Consider the following 15,609-nt stretch of genomic DNA (forward strand, 5'->3'; position numbering starts at 1 on the left):
TGCTACATTCACACGCACAGTGCTCGGTTCGCTGGCTGCCTGGTGTTGGCCGGTATTTATTTCCATCCTTCTTCGGCTTGTGATGCGATGGGGAGGGAAGCGCAAACGTTTTTATTTTGTTTCATTCAGACATACGCAATTCGGTTGCGCTGGGAGGTTAATGCCGGTGGGCGCAAATCGAATCAGTGCCGGTCGCGTTATCTTCTTGTACCAATGATGCTATGAAATTGACTACACGCCATTGGCACAGAGGCTAAATTTTGGGTGTACGAGTTTCGGGGTATCTTTGATCACTATGGTTTTGAAGGTACCTCTACATCTTCAAAACTACTTTTACTGTGAAATGTAGCACAAAATGCATAAACATTAAAAACAGTTTTTTTTAGGACTAAACTGTTTTTTTCAAGGCTATTTTTTCAAAAACTTTCATAATCAAAAGATTGACAATGTTCCTGCATACATCTAGGGGTAAAAATTATAAACATTTCTCGATTTTTTTGGCCTTAAAAACAAACGAAATTTTGTCTTCATGCAATTTCCTAGATCCTCGCACTGTTACCATGCTCTTTTTTTTTCTTCAAATTAAACCACTTGATAGAAATTTAGCCATTTTTACTACACGGGCTTCCTCATGGAAAATCACCGTTTTTTTTAATATCCAAAAATTATCACCCCATTACCATAAAAATAACAATTGAACTAAACCTAAACAAAGAAAGAAGTTGAACTTTCACATAAACACAACCCATTTGCTCCTTTATGCCTAAATTTGATCAGGAGAGATGTTTGTTTGAGAGCCTTTGAAAAACCAGATATTTTAAGATTTTAAAATTACATTGTGAGTTATATCAAAAATCTTCCAATAGAAATCGAATTTAGCTTATTTGTAACTCAATTTATAGGCTTTCAAACGTATTTTAAAGTTTTCAGATATTTTAACTTTTAACCTAGTTAATTATGATTATCTGCAAATATTTCATGTTGATCAAAGTTACCCCAGTTCACGGTATATAAAAAGTAAAAAAAAAATTTTTAAGAAACTATTCCACGCTTTGAAAATATTTACCCACAAAATGTGTAACAGGGCAAATATTTTTGATAAATTTCTTATGAGGTTTTATTGTTGATCACCCAGTTGATTTGAAGATTTTGTTTGCGATGAATTTTCAATTTCGGATAAAATTATTTAAAATTCAATAGCCTTAGGTAAACAAAACTGCTCAAATTTGCATAAATTCTTCAGACATTCTACAGTTAATGAAAATAACATTCATTTAATGAGTTTTTTTTTGGTATATTTTACCCAATACGTATCAATACTTTCTCAATACTAGATGACGGATGAGTTATTTTAATTGAACTCAGGAAAGTTAAACTTCATAATATTTGGGATAGGTACACTGCCGTTCTAAGCAAGATTGTCCCAAGTGGAAAAAAGTGCAAACGAGAAAAACGCGATTGAAATATCAGCTATATTTTCAATTTTTCTCTCAAACTAAAAATTCACAGACAGTTTTTTCGAAGTGAACAGTTCAAGTTAATCATTTTACAATGTTTTCTGCCAAAAAAATTACATTTCCTCCAAAAAAAAACAGCAAACTAGAGCCAAAAATGCTCCGAGTGACACTTTTGCGTAGAATCAGAACGCATGCCGATGCTAGTTCTACGAAAAACTGCCACACGGCTACAATTTTTCTATCATTTTAAAAGCTTGAGTAATTTATTTCTTTCCCAAAAACTGTTTAGCATGAGTTATTTGAGTTATTTGAGAATTTGTTTATAAAAATATAAAGTTGAGGTTGGATCCTGTAAGTAGTGCCTACCGAAAAGTGTTTAGTTAAAATTTCTCTGAATAAAACACTCAAGGCTTCTCGCTCTTCCTCTGCCCTCTATTTCAGAGTTCTTTCCAGTGGATAACATTAAATTCAACAGTTTGAACTCATCTTAAGACAATTTTTTGATAAAATTTGCATTTTTCATAGAATTTTCTCTAGTGTGACATTCTTGCGTAGAACTATCAATATAGAGACAACCACCTTGATGAAAATTTCGTATACGTTCAGAACAAAATATACTTGTTTGTGTTTTTATTCGGAAGTTAACACTAAAAGAGACCGTTTCCAGCAAAAAAGTGAAAATGACCCGAAAGTCACATGGGACATTCTTGCTTAGAACGGCAGTATAGTAGATGAAAGGCAGAGAGGCACCAAAAATAGTTGTAAAAACACTTTTTTATTAGAATTGGTAAAACATAAAATTCCGTAAAATTACCCATAGATGCATTTAAATTTAGCTAGCAATAATGCGCTATCCGATCTAGTCGTTCATGAGTTTTTTCGAAGATTTTGAATAACAAAGTTTTTTTTTTAACTGTGCTAGGTTTTTCTTGTTAAAATCTGGAAATTTCAAAACAAATTGGCTAATCATCTTCAAAATATGAGTTTTGTTAGTTCATTTATCAAATATCTATCATAAATAATAGAAAATTATACAAAATTTGTATTTAACATCGAGAGACGATAGTTAAATTTCATTTTATAATTCATATTTTTTTAACCAGGTTCAATAGTTCAATGCCTACAAATAATTGCCAAATATACCGTACTTAAACAAAAAAAAAAAAATAAAAGACTAACAATTCTACATTGAAGAAGCAAATTTGCATCATTATATTTCAAGGACGTGGATTTGTCAAACTTGTATGTGGATTTGAGAGATTGAATCATAATTAAAATAAATTAATTTTATTTAGCAAATAGGTATAATAAATTTGAAACAGCTAATACATCTCCAACAAGCATAAATCAACATGAATCCTTTCTCGATTATTGTAAAGTTAAATAAAAGCGATTCTGACTAATGCTAAATTAACTTCAACATATATCTATCAACTAGCTGATCCCGTACGAACTTCGTTTCGCTTTAAATCACTGGTACGTCAAAATGAGTTTAGAAAATGAATTCGAAACATTCTTTCGACAATTTTGGGGAAAATATTCAACAGTGTTTAAAGTCGCTACTTGATTGGATTTTTATTAAAATTTATGTGAGAGTGTTTTTTTCTCGATCGGTTGCAAAATCTAGACATTATGGCAGAAACATGTACTATTTGTTTATGTGTACGACTCTTTTGCTTGACCTTCACACTTAAATTGGTATCAATTAACTGTCTCCAACAAAATTATTGCACAAAACACTGAATTTTCAATGAAACCCTCTTTTTCTGTCCCATGGCCCGAAATTCGATAATTGAAACCAATTTTACCTTCCTCAATACTTCCTTGTGCCATTTTTTCTTTTCAAATTATATGTAAAATAACGTCAGGAACTTGAAAACAGTGATCAGTGAATATAGACGCCCCTTTCGCCGACCCTTGACACGGAACATGCTACCTGGAGTCAATTGCTCATAGTTTAAAACCCTCATCTGAACATTTTCATTTCCATCCGATGCATGATCACGACAATATCGCGAAAACAGTGAGCAACTAACATGGACGGCCTTTTTTTTGACCACGATTCAAAACTTGACACCTGAAATCAATTATCTTTTCTGTTAAACTCCCATGTGCCAATTTTCATTACAATTCTATGCTCAATCAAGAGAATATCGTAAAAACAGTGAACAGATAATAACCCCTTTTGCCGACCCCTGAGTCAAGATTTGAAACATGAAAGCAAAAGAACGTCCCTCAAAACTCCTATGCGGAAATTTTCATCTCAATCCAATGTAGAATAACGTCAAAATCGCAAAAACATTAAAGTTGGGTATGGACGACTCCTTCAGCCGACTTCTGATCCGCAATTCGAAACTTGAAATCGATTGCTCGTCTTTCAAAACACTCATGTTCAAAAATTTTCATCACAATCCAATGTAAAATTAAGCTAATATCGCAAAAACATTAATCAGTGGATATGGACGACCCCTTGTGCCGACCTCAAGCCCTAAATTTGATAACTGTAATCGATTGCTCGTCTCTCAAAACACTCATGTGCAAATTTCCATCATAATCCGATGTATAATAACGCCAATATCGCAAAAACATTAATCAGTGAATATGGACGATCCCTGACCCTAAATTTGATAACTGAAATCGATTGCTCGTCTCTCAAAACACTCATGTACAAATTTTCATCACAATCCAATGTAAAATAAAGCCAATATCGCAAAAACATTAATCAGTGAATATGGACGACCCCTTTTGCCGACCTCAAACCCTAAATTTAATTACTGTAATCGATTGCTCGTCTCTCAAAACACTCATGTGCAAATTTTCATCACAATCCGATGTATAATAACGCCAATATCGCAGAAACATAAATCAGTGAATATGGACGACCCCTTTTGCCGACCCCTATCCCTAAATTTGACAACTGTAATCGATTGTTCGTCTCTCAAAACACTCATGTGCAAATTTTCATCACAATCGGGTGTATAATAACGCCAATATCGCAAAAACATTAATCATTTGATATGGACGACCCCTTTGGCCGACCCCTGACCCTAAATTTGATAACTGTAATCGATTGCTCGTCTCTCAAAACACTCATGTGCAAATTTTCATCACAATCCGAGGGAAAATAACGTCAATAACGTGACAACAATATTTGTCTTGTATGGACGACCCCCTTCAGAAGGGGTCGTCCAAAAATCTAAAAACATTTTTCATCATTCCTGGTCCTAATGAGTATCCATGCCAAATTTCAGATCTCTAGCTTTTAAGACGGCTGAGTCTATAGAGGACAAACAAACAAACAAACATACAGATAATTGCTTTTTATATATATAGACTAGCTGATCCCATACGAACTCCGTTTCGTTTTCAACTTAGAATATGTTATGAACAATTTGAATGAATGTCAATCGCCAAGCATTTTTCAGATGCATTTCCGAAAGCATTGTTAAGCAATTATTGCAAAAATGTTGAACACGTAATATGGATGATCAGTGATCACCTTTTCTGTCGTAAGGTATTTAATTTGATCTCAGGATCAATTGACCGTGTGAAAACCTCCATATATGAATTTTCGTCTCGATGCGATACAGACTCTAGTAACTATTGCAAATACAAATTTAACAGTTAAATAGGAAGTACCTCTTTTTGTCGTTTAATACAAATATTGAAATCAGATAACAACAGACAGACTGTCGCAACCCCCGTGTATAAATTTCGAGTCAATCGTTGTATAAAAACAGAATTATTGCCAAATACCTTAGCCTATTTCAGTGGCCTCGTTTACAAACTTTGATATCTGCAATCGATTGCCCATCTCTCAAAACTCCCATGTGCGAATTTTCAAACCAATTCATTGCATTATAACGTCAATATCGCAAAAAAGGGAATAGTTAATATGGCGATCCTTTTGGCTGACCCCTGACCCAAAATTGGATAATTGGAATCAATTGTTTGTCCTTAATAATTCTGATGTGAAAGTTTTCATCTCAATCCGATGTATAATAACGTCAATATCACGAAAATATTGAAAAATTAATAAGGACGACCCCTTTTGCCGGCCCCTTAAACTAAATTTAATACATGAAATCGATTGCACGTCATTCAAAACTTTCGTGCACCAATTTTCATCTGAATACGATGTATAATAACGTGAATATCGCAAAAAGGGGGACAGTTCATATGGACGACCCCTTTGGCTGGCCCCTTACACAAAATTTGTTATCGGTAATCGATTGCCCGTCTCTAAAAATATCCGAGCCCAAATTTTCATCTCAATCCGATGCATATTAACGTTAATATTAAAAAATATTGAATAATTGATTTGGACGACCCCCTTTGCCGACCCCTGACCCTAAATTCAATACCTGAAACCAATTGCCCATCTCTCAAAATCCTTATGTGCAAATTTTCATCACAATCCGACGAAAAATTACGTCAATATCGCGAAAACAATATTTGTCTTGTATGGACGACCCCCTTCAGAAGGGGTCATCCGAAAATCTGAAAACATTTTTCATCATTCCTGGTCCTAATGAGCATTCATGCCAATTTTCAGCTCTCTAGCTCTTAAGACGGCTGAGTCTATAGAGGACAAACAAACAAACAAACAAACAAACAAACAAACAAACAAACATACAGAAATTGCTTTTTATATACATATATAGACTAGCTGATCCCATACGAACTCCGTTTCGCTTTCAACTTGGAATATGTCATGAACAGTTTGTATGAAAGTTAATTACCAAGCATTTTCCAGATGCACTTCTGAATTCATTGTTAAGTAATAATTGCAAAAATATTGGACGATCACTTTGCTGTCGTCTGCTGCTAAATTTGAAATCAGGAATCAATTGACCATTTAAAAAAAACCACGTGTATAAATTTCGACTAAATCATTGCATAACAACGCAATTATTGCCATCCAGCTAAACGCCATTCGGGGGCTCTTATACAATCTTTGATAACTGAAATCGATAGCCCATCCCTCAAAACTCCCGTGTGCAAATTTTCATAGTAATCCATTGTATAATAACGTCAATATTGCTAGAAACAGTGAAAATTTAATTTATTTAGACGACCCCTTTCGTCGACCCCTGGCAAAACATTTGACATCTAAAATCGATTGCCCGTCCCTGAAAACTACCGTGTGCAAATTTTCATCCCAATCCTATGTATAATAACGACGATATTGCAAAAATATTGAAAGGTTAATATGGACGACCCCTTTTGCAGGTCCCTTACACTGAATTTAATATCTGAAATCCATTGCTCGTCTCTCAAAACTCTCGTGTTCCAATTTTCGTCTGAATCCGATGTATAATAACGACAATATGGCATCAACAGTAAATAGTTAATATGGACGACCCCTTTGGCCGACCCCTCATTTTAGTTTCGATAAGTGAAATCAGTTGTTTGTTCCTAATAACTCCTATGTGCAAATTTTCATCTCAATCCGGTTTATAAAAACGTCAAGATCACTAAGATACTGGAAATTTAATATGGACGACCCCTTTTGCCGGCCCCTTACACTAAATTTGATACCCCAAATCGATTGCACGTCACTCAAAACTGTCGTGTACCACTTTTCATCTGAATACGATGTATAATAACGTCAATATCGCGAAAACACCGAACATTTAATATGGACGACCCCTTTGACCGACCCCTTACACAAAATTTGACACCTGAAATCGATTGCTCGTCTTTCAAAACCATTCATGTGCAAATTTTCAACACGATCCGATGAAAAGTAACGTCAATATCGCGAAAACAATATTTGTCTTGTATGGACGACCCCCTTCAGAAGGGGTCATCCGAAAATCTAAAAACATTTTTCATCATTCCTGGTCCTAATGAGCATCCATGCCAAATTTCAGCTCTCTAGCTCTTAAGACGACTGAGTCTATAGAGGACAAACAAACAAACAAACAAACAAACAAACAAACAAACAAACAAACAAACAAACAAACATACAGAAATTGCTTTTTATATATATAGATTACTATTTTTTGTATCTGCTATTAAAAGAACTATACTGAACTCAAACTGTTCGGGCAAACTAAAAAAAATTGGAGATTTAATCAGATTTCTCAAATAGTGTTTTTATCATTGCACATAATTTATAGAAAAAAGTAGTGATCAACATCTTTTGTGATTGTCCAACAAAGGTGCCAGGTGGTTTTGTCAAAAATTAGTACACCGCGATAAAAAAAATCTTAATTTTTCAAGACACCAATAGATTGCATAAACATGAAATCATAATTTAACAACAAATTTGATCCTTATCGAGTTTTTTTTTTTTTTAATCAGGGCAAAGCAAGATATCTTGCTTGAAGCACAATTTTTAAAAATCAGGAAATTTCGGGAATTTTTCAATAATCAGGAAGGTATTTTGAAAATCAGGACTGCTGTTTGTAAGGGACTCTGTGTATGGGATGAATAAACCCAAGAGGCCTAAAATCCCCAATAAAAAACAAAAAAAAAAACAGGAAATCAGAACAAATCCTTAAAAATCAGAACACCTGGCACCTTTGACAAAGCTCCGAAAAAACTCACACTGTAATACTTCCATTTCTGTCGCCAGATAGCGCTATTCGTGTCTCCCGTTTTCTCGTTTAGTGGTGTATATCGGTTAAAGTATATCTGATCTGATGCTGTATTATCTCTTATTGAAGGAAAGGTTATTTCTTTTCAACCTTGTCCTATAGTTGAATCAACAATTTATAAAATTTTTCTTTGGCGGAAAATAGATGACACAGTATTAGAGTGTTGAAAGAATTTATGAAAAAATCAATCGCAAATGAAAAAAAAAAATCGCAAATTGAAAGTCTAATGTTGGTTTGCAGATAAAGAAAGAGAATTTATGAAAGTTCAGCTTACTTTATAATTGCAATCAAGATGAGAAGCATTCTGATTTCATAAAAAAAAAACACGGATGGCCTGAGTGAGAAAACAAGTGAAAAAGCAAAATAATGATGTGCACAGTAAGTCAACTTAATACAGTTAATTGTTAATATTTTCAAAATTATATACAGTAGTTTCTCGATTTTATCACTATTCGATTTTATCAATACTCGCCAAAATTCACGCTCGATTATATCACGGTTATTGTTTCGATTTTGTCACGCTTTTTAAGAAATCATTCAGAAACCATTTCCAGGTCCTTAATTTTCATTCAAAAGTATAGAGTGTCTTTGTTTATGATATTTTTTATGGTTTATGTAATAGTATATACACTGCCGGCCAAAAGTTTGGGATCACCCGCTAAAAAACATGCAAATTTTGATCGTTCATATCTCAGCCGTCTTAGGACATATTGCGAATCTTCTGATCACATTTGAAAGATAATGAGCAATAGCTATTTCGGAGGTATTTTGCCCATAAATAATGTTTTAGTTTTGCACCTAAAACTTTACCTAAAGTTAGAACATTTTCAAAAAATCGCACTCAATATTCAAAGCCAATCATCTCGCGATAGGGTGAACCAAATTTCAAAATTGAAGTTGCATTAGAATCCTTATTCTATACTTCTCAAAACACAATCAAAAAGTTTTGTGCAAAAATTTAAGGATGTACTTTTAATTTATAAAGTAGACACTTAAGTTATCGTCCAAAAGTTTGGGATCACCCCTCAGTATGGTGTATCGGCCAAAAACATGTAAATTTATCTCATTCATATCTTTCTCATCTAACATCGTATTGCACATCTGAAGGGTGCATTTGAAAGCTTAGGAATTGTTGTTTTTTCATAAATTCATTAAAAAATTATATTTTAAAGTGATAACCATACAAAATTTACCTGAAATTAATTGTTTTTTGAAAAATCACACTTATTTTTTATGGTTATGGATTTAAAATATAATTTTTTAATGAATTTATGAAAAAACAACAATTCCTAAGCTTTCAAATGCACCCTCCAGATTTGCAATACGATGTTAGATGAGAATGATATGAATGAAATAAATTTGCATGTTTTTAAAAGAATGACCCCAAACTTTTGGCCGATACACCATACTAGAGGTGATCCCAAACTTTTGGACGATAACTTAAGTGTCTATTTTTTTAATTAATAGTACATTGTTAAATTTTTGCACAAAACTTTTTGATTGTGTTTTGAGAAGTATAGAATAAGGATTCTAATGCAACTCAAATTTTGAAATTTGGTTCACCCTTTCGCGAGATGATTGGCTTTGAATATTGAGTGCGATTTTTTGAAAATGTTCTAACTTTAGGTTAAGTTTTAGGTGCAAAACTAAAACATTATTTATGGGCAAAATACCTCCAAAATAGCTATTGCTCATTATCTTTAAAATGAGATCAGAAGATTTGCAATATGTCCTAAGACGGCTGAGATATGAACGATCAAAATTTGCATGTTTTTTATCGGGTGATCCCAAACTTTTGGCCGGCAGTGTAGGTATCCAATAATATGAAAATGCCATTGAACTGCTTATTTTATCTGTATAGTGTTAAAAATCGTCATTTGGATTTTAAAAATGCTTGTAATAATCGACACAAGTATTTTAACGTCACGCTGATGCTAGTGTTGTTACTTGTGTTGGTTAGTCGCTTTAAAAAATTAAACTTTTTTGGTTATGCGAATCATATAAAATTGTGGGTGAATTTAAGCGTTTTTGAAAAGAGATAAGTGTCTCTGATTTCTTTGTTGAACTTGTGTATTTTAAAGGGTGGCGTGCGTAATACTTATTGGATAGCCTTTAGTATTGTCTGGATGGATAATTTTGGAAGACCAAAATGAAATTCTGCTAGCTTTGTCTGAAAATTTGAATAAGATTTCTGTTTTTCTACATATAAAGACAATAGATTATCTGCCCATAGAGTAAATTTCGAGAAACACACTGTAAAAGTCTAAGTTGAGCAAATTTTTAAATATTTTTCGAATAAATACACTTTTGAGGTTAATCAAAGGTATTAAGATTAAAATATTGAAATTTGAAATTAGCAGAAAATTTTTTTTGATGCTTATTTCTTTAAACTTTTTTTCAAAATCGAAATAAGAGACTGTTAAATTTCCATTAAAACAAAATAATTCACTTTAATTAGATGTAGACTATCAAATGGATATACAACATGGTTGTATTTCATGAAAAAACCTAAAAATTTGCTTTAGAGAAGAATAATTTGAACTGAAAACGATCCTTTTTGTTTAGTAATCTTTGATAATTACGTCTTATGATTAAAATTTATTGATACAAAACGTTTCCACTACTGAAAACATTATAAATTATTGATTAAAGACAGTAATAATACTTTTTTCAACTTCAATTTTTAGTTTCGCTAAATTCACGGTTTCGCCATATTCACGATAAAAATTTTTTTGACAGTGATAAAATCGAAAAACTACTGTAATTGATTTTTATTCATTTGGCGATACAAAGCCATTGGCTGTTTCCAAGATCAAAATTGCCAGAGAACTTCTTACGTAGCTAAAAGTCCCAGAAAACATTCTTAAATAGAAGCTTTATAAGAGTAATAAACTGAAGTTTGGCTAGACTACTTCTTTGTATCAGAGATGAGCTAAGTTTGAGCTTCTTTGCAGTGCAAGGATATCGTCATGAATTTAGTTTTTCCGCAAAATATTACACAAATTTATCTTTTTGATGACAAACTTATTCAAAACAGAAAATATTCTGCCTCAGGTGAGCCTTTAAGAATGATCACAATAAAATCTTATTCTATTTATGAAGCACCATAAAATATATTACAGTGCTAATTTATTAGGTTTATTTGGTAAAAATCTGTTCTGGATGCAACATTAAATAAAAATAATTTTTTTTCTGTTTTTTTCCCTCAAAATAAAAAAAAATGAAGGAAAAAAGTTGTAAGTATTTTGGTTTTGTACGTTTTATTCAGGTTCCATTAATTATTAAAAAGTGGAAATGTTTTATAAGCCAACCACCTAAGGAAGGCTTAGAGTAAAAGCCAATTTTTACCACTCAAAAGAATTCGATTGTAATTCGTTTTGAAGGCTTAAATGGAACATTAGAAGTGCATATTCAAATTAATAAATTCGTCACTTTTGACCGTTTAGGAGCTCCATTGAGAAGATACCTGATACAAATTATATGAGACAAATGCACTTGAATAAATTTGCTTTTTCCCTTCATATTCACGATTTCATTAATTCCACTGTCTGTGGAACGAGAACAACGAAAAACGAGAAAATATGCTTTGATAAATGCACGTTTAACAACTTGGGACATTTCCTGTTCTTCAAAAAAGTTTAGAAATCTAATCTTGTTCCCGAGAATCATATTGATAGCTTTAAAGTTTCGCGATTCAATTTTCTTCCCGGAAAAAGTGTGGTCCCATTTCATTTCGTTTTGACCCGCTAAGAACAAAGTTTGTCGCAGTTCAGCTCTCCAGAAAGTGCCGCCGGAAGCGCGCGAACATTGAAAAATGGCGATGATGAATTTGTCCGAAGGGAGAGCCCCCATCATCCATCCACACAATTCGAGCTTTTTGTCGGTGCGTTATTGATGTTAAAAGAGGGGATGGGGAGATGTGCGGGTTTGTTCTGAAGGGAGATGAGCTGCGGTTGAAGATATGACAATAAATGATTGTTATGGAAAGTTGACAGAAAAATGCGGGAAAGGGCGGGAGTGTTTTTCGATTTAGTTGAAGCTAAGGTGACATTCAGTTTGTATATCTTCGTGCAATTTATCATCAGTAATGGCCGTTTGCCGGGGTCCATTTTTTTTCTTTCTCCCCTGGATGAGATTCGTTTATGGAGCTTATGGAGATTTGCTCAGGGATTGGGGCTCTCTCGCTGGTAATGTTTTCATTTACCAGCCGGCTAACTTTACAGCAATGTTAGGAATAAACATCCCAAAGCAGCCATCTGGGAAAGACCACTGACAATGACAGCGTTGATGGTGATGACGATGATGATGATGATGTTGTCGTTGGCAATGATGAAGGACATGATACGGATGTTCATTCACCGGGGACATAAAGCAATCTTGTGCCTACCTGTTGATTCCATTCGGGACGCCGTGTTGACTGTGTCGCCAAACAGACAGTATCGGGGCATCGTTAATCCGACGACTCCGGCACAGCAGGGACCTGTTGAAATAAAACGTATTTGATGATTACGGGACGGTGCGGTGTGATGCCAAGGTGGCCCTTTTATGTTATGTAGGTCGGACAGTGACAATAGAAAGGTAGTAAAGCTACGATAAACAGAATGAATCGGCCACCTTTTAGTATGAATTGTGTAATGTCCTGTTTAATGAAGGTTAAACCCCGAAAATATGACCGAAATCATATACCAAAAAATGGAAAACGCATAACAACATATTTACTTAGAGTCGAGTAACCCCTCAGAAAACGATATACAGTATGATCCATAAAAAAATCGAAAATCTGTCATATAGGTTTGAGAACACTTTTCTTGTTGTTGACATGTTTAAAAACTTTTTTTTTTCTTTCGTTAAGACATGTAGTTGAAAATATTCGTGGAGACTAACGGTTTCACCCGGTCAATCGAGAAAATCGATGAAGATCGGTCCGATCCAGCAGCAACTGTCGTCGAAGAACCAGAACAGTTTGTTTTGGTTCTGTTCTCTTTACCCCAATTCGCAATTGAACAATAGATCAATGATTTTTGATGACAGATGATTATGATAAACACGGTACAAATATTTACATCATCACACGGTAAACCTGAACGACTCAAACTGAGTTTGTGGTAACTCAGCAGTGTTGCCAGATATTGTGAGTGGGTAACTCAGAATATTTTCACAGAAATGAGTAGTTTCTCATTTACTCATTCAGAAATGAGTACTTTCCCGGATAGGGAATAAGATAAGTGGGAAATGACAAATAGCCAGAGCTTAAAACTATCGACAGCCTTGCGTGAATGTGAAATTTCTCTTCATTCAGAATCTTCCGTTTGCGTTGCCTTAACCCTTCATTTCATGATTTTTTATTTTTTCTTGAAAAATTTCTCAATAGTGCGCAATGATGAGTACATGAAGGGAAAAATAATGAAAAAATATAATTTTCACAAATTTCGAGTATTTTGCCAAAATATTAATTGTTGCTAATATGCAACAACATGAAATGGTTATACCTTTTTGTTCCTCACACAAGACAGCTAGATATAAATGTTTACTCTTAGTTTATCTTGCACTAACCGTAGTTTTAGCTCAAAAACTTCGTAAACCTAGTGTCTGGACACCATTTAGCTGGGGGTAGAACCTATGTATGCTGGTTATCCACCATGGGTGCACGGATTCACCGCAGTTCCTGCCTAAGTATGTGCTTACATGCACTATTGAGATTAATTAGATCGATAAATCTCCAGTTCTTTTTCAGTAACTTCATTTTTTGCGAAAGATTTTATGTGGTTTTATGATCTTCGTGTTCATGGTTCTTAAGCGCAATATACAACAATCTAAGAAAAGTTCATTCTCGGCTGACAACAATGTTGTACATGGTATACTTATTTGCAAAAAAAACATGTAGCTTGAAAATCAGGGAATACAAATTGTTGAAGAAACAAATTGCATTGTTTATTGAAACACCAATAAAAAAAAACAAAAAAAATATTTTCAATATCCCCTAATAATGAAAACCGATGGATAAAATACCTTCAAAATGCACTCATATAACTTTTGTTGATTTTTTTAATCATAGGTTTATTTATTAACGCAATTTACTTATAAGTTTCATTTTGCCGAATGGATCACTATTTAATCCATGTTAGTAAAGGAAGGAGCCGTAATAGTTGCGGTGGCTCAACTGTTGGCATTGATTCTGATTTGGAAGAGGGAAGGGGAACGTTTAGGGTTCAATATCGAAAACGATTTTCCGATGGTACACATTCAGAAGAGTTAACGGAATTATAAGTAGGACAAAAATGAAACTGCTATTTCACCATCATGCACCGTTTCCTTATCACATTCGTTCTGAAAACATTAATACTGTAAACATTAATACTGTTCAAATGATAAGAAGTAATTGAAGCACATTATGGAACTCATGTTACAAACTAGGGTACTACATTGTATAATGTTGAGAACATTTAATGCATTTGCATTTAAAAATTCAAAATTAATAATTAATTTACTAAAAATGTGAAAATATTTATTTTGAACCCAGAAAATCTTTCCCGGAGACCACAATATAATATTTAAAATCATAGAAACACAGCGTCCGTTGTATCTGAAAAACTATAAATGCAAACTATTACTACAAATACTTCAACTACTCAAAAGTCATAAACTGGTACTAATTTTGACACTTTGGAAATATATGATCGAACTTAATAATCTGAGAATACATTTAAAAACATACTTAGGCAGAATCTGCGGTGAATCCGTGCACCCATGGTGGATAACCAACATACAACATACATATGTGACCCTTTAGAAATACAATTTTTCAACTTTTATGCAGGATTTTTAACGAGGTTTCGTAATTAATGCCTTTTTTTACTTTATGATACGAATGGTTGATGATATAGTCAAAAGGATTTTTTACTGTTTTTTCCCATATTTCTACAGTTGGTATCATTTTGTTCAGTTAGAGGATAATGGATCTGCATTATTTTTAAAAATGTCTCGATAACATGATAATATAATATTAAAATAATATTACTTTCATCGGAAAACATATACACTGTTTAAACGATGAAACTTTTGAAAATACACTTCGTCGCCCATATACGTTACTAAAGGTGCTACCGTTGCATGATGTTGCAAATTTGCAACAATTAATAAAAGGCCATTATATAAGAAAAAAATTTAAAAAAAATCTTCAAATTGTATTCAATTGTGTTAATTGCGTTACTGAAAATGCGAAAATATTTTTTCCAGTAAAATATTTTTTCCTCGGTGCGAATTGGACTAGGTCAAAATTCTGAAAAATAAGCCTTTTTTAACATTTCATATTTTTCAGATTGAAGTTGGTCTAGTTTGTACATATATACTTGGAATTATTTTTTTTTAATTGAACCGTATTTTGAAGTTAGAAACATGATTGCCATGAAGAAAAAAGTTGACTATTTGAATTTCTGCATGATTTACAACAACTTTAATTAATTGTTGCAAATTTGTTACTTTATGAAACGAAGGGTTAATTGCCTTCTCTCACTCAAAAACTCTCTCTGACTGACAGCGTTTACAAT

At 33.4% G+C, this 15,609-nt stretch overlaps 1 protein-coding gene across 1 annotated transcript in view; it reads right to left on the minus strand.

Moving 5' to 3' along the window:
* Window positions 1-15,609, minus strand: part of LOC129757714 (uncharacterized) — a 468,755-nt gene that overhangs the window by 15,060 nt on the left and 438,086 nt on the right. The window contains 1 exon segment of the mRNA XM_055755003.1: window positions 12,450-12,542. Coding sequence (XP_055610978.1) covers window positions 12,450-12,542 — 93 coding nt within the window.

The sequence above is a fragment of the Uranotaenia lowii genome, chromosome 3, assembly GCF_029784155.1.
Source record: "Uranotaenia lowii strain MFRU-FL chromosome 3, ASM2978415v1, whole genome shotgun sequence".
NCBI lineage: Eukaryota > Metazoa > Arthropoda > Insecta > Diptera > Culicidae > Uranotaenia > Uranotaenia lowii.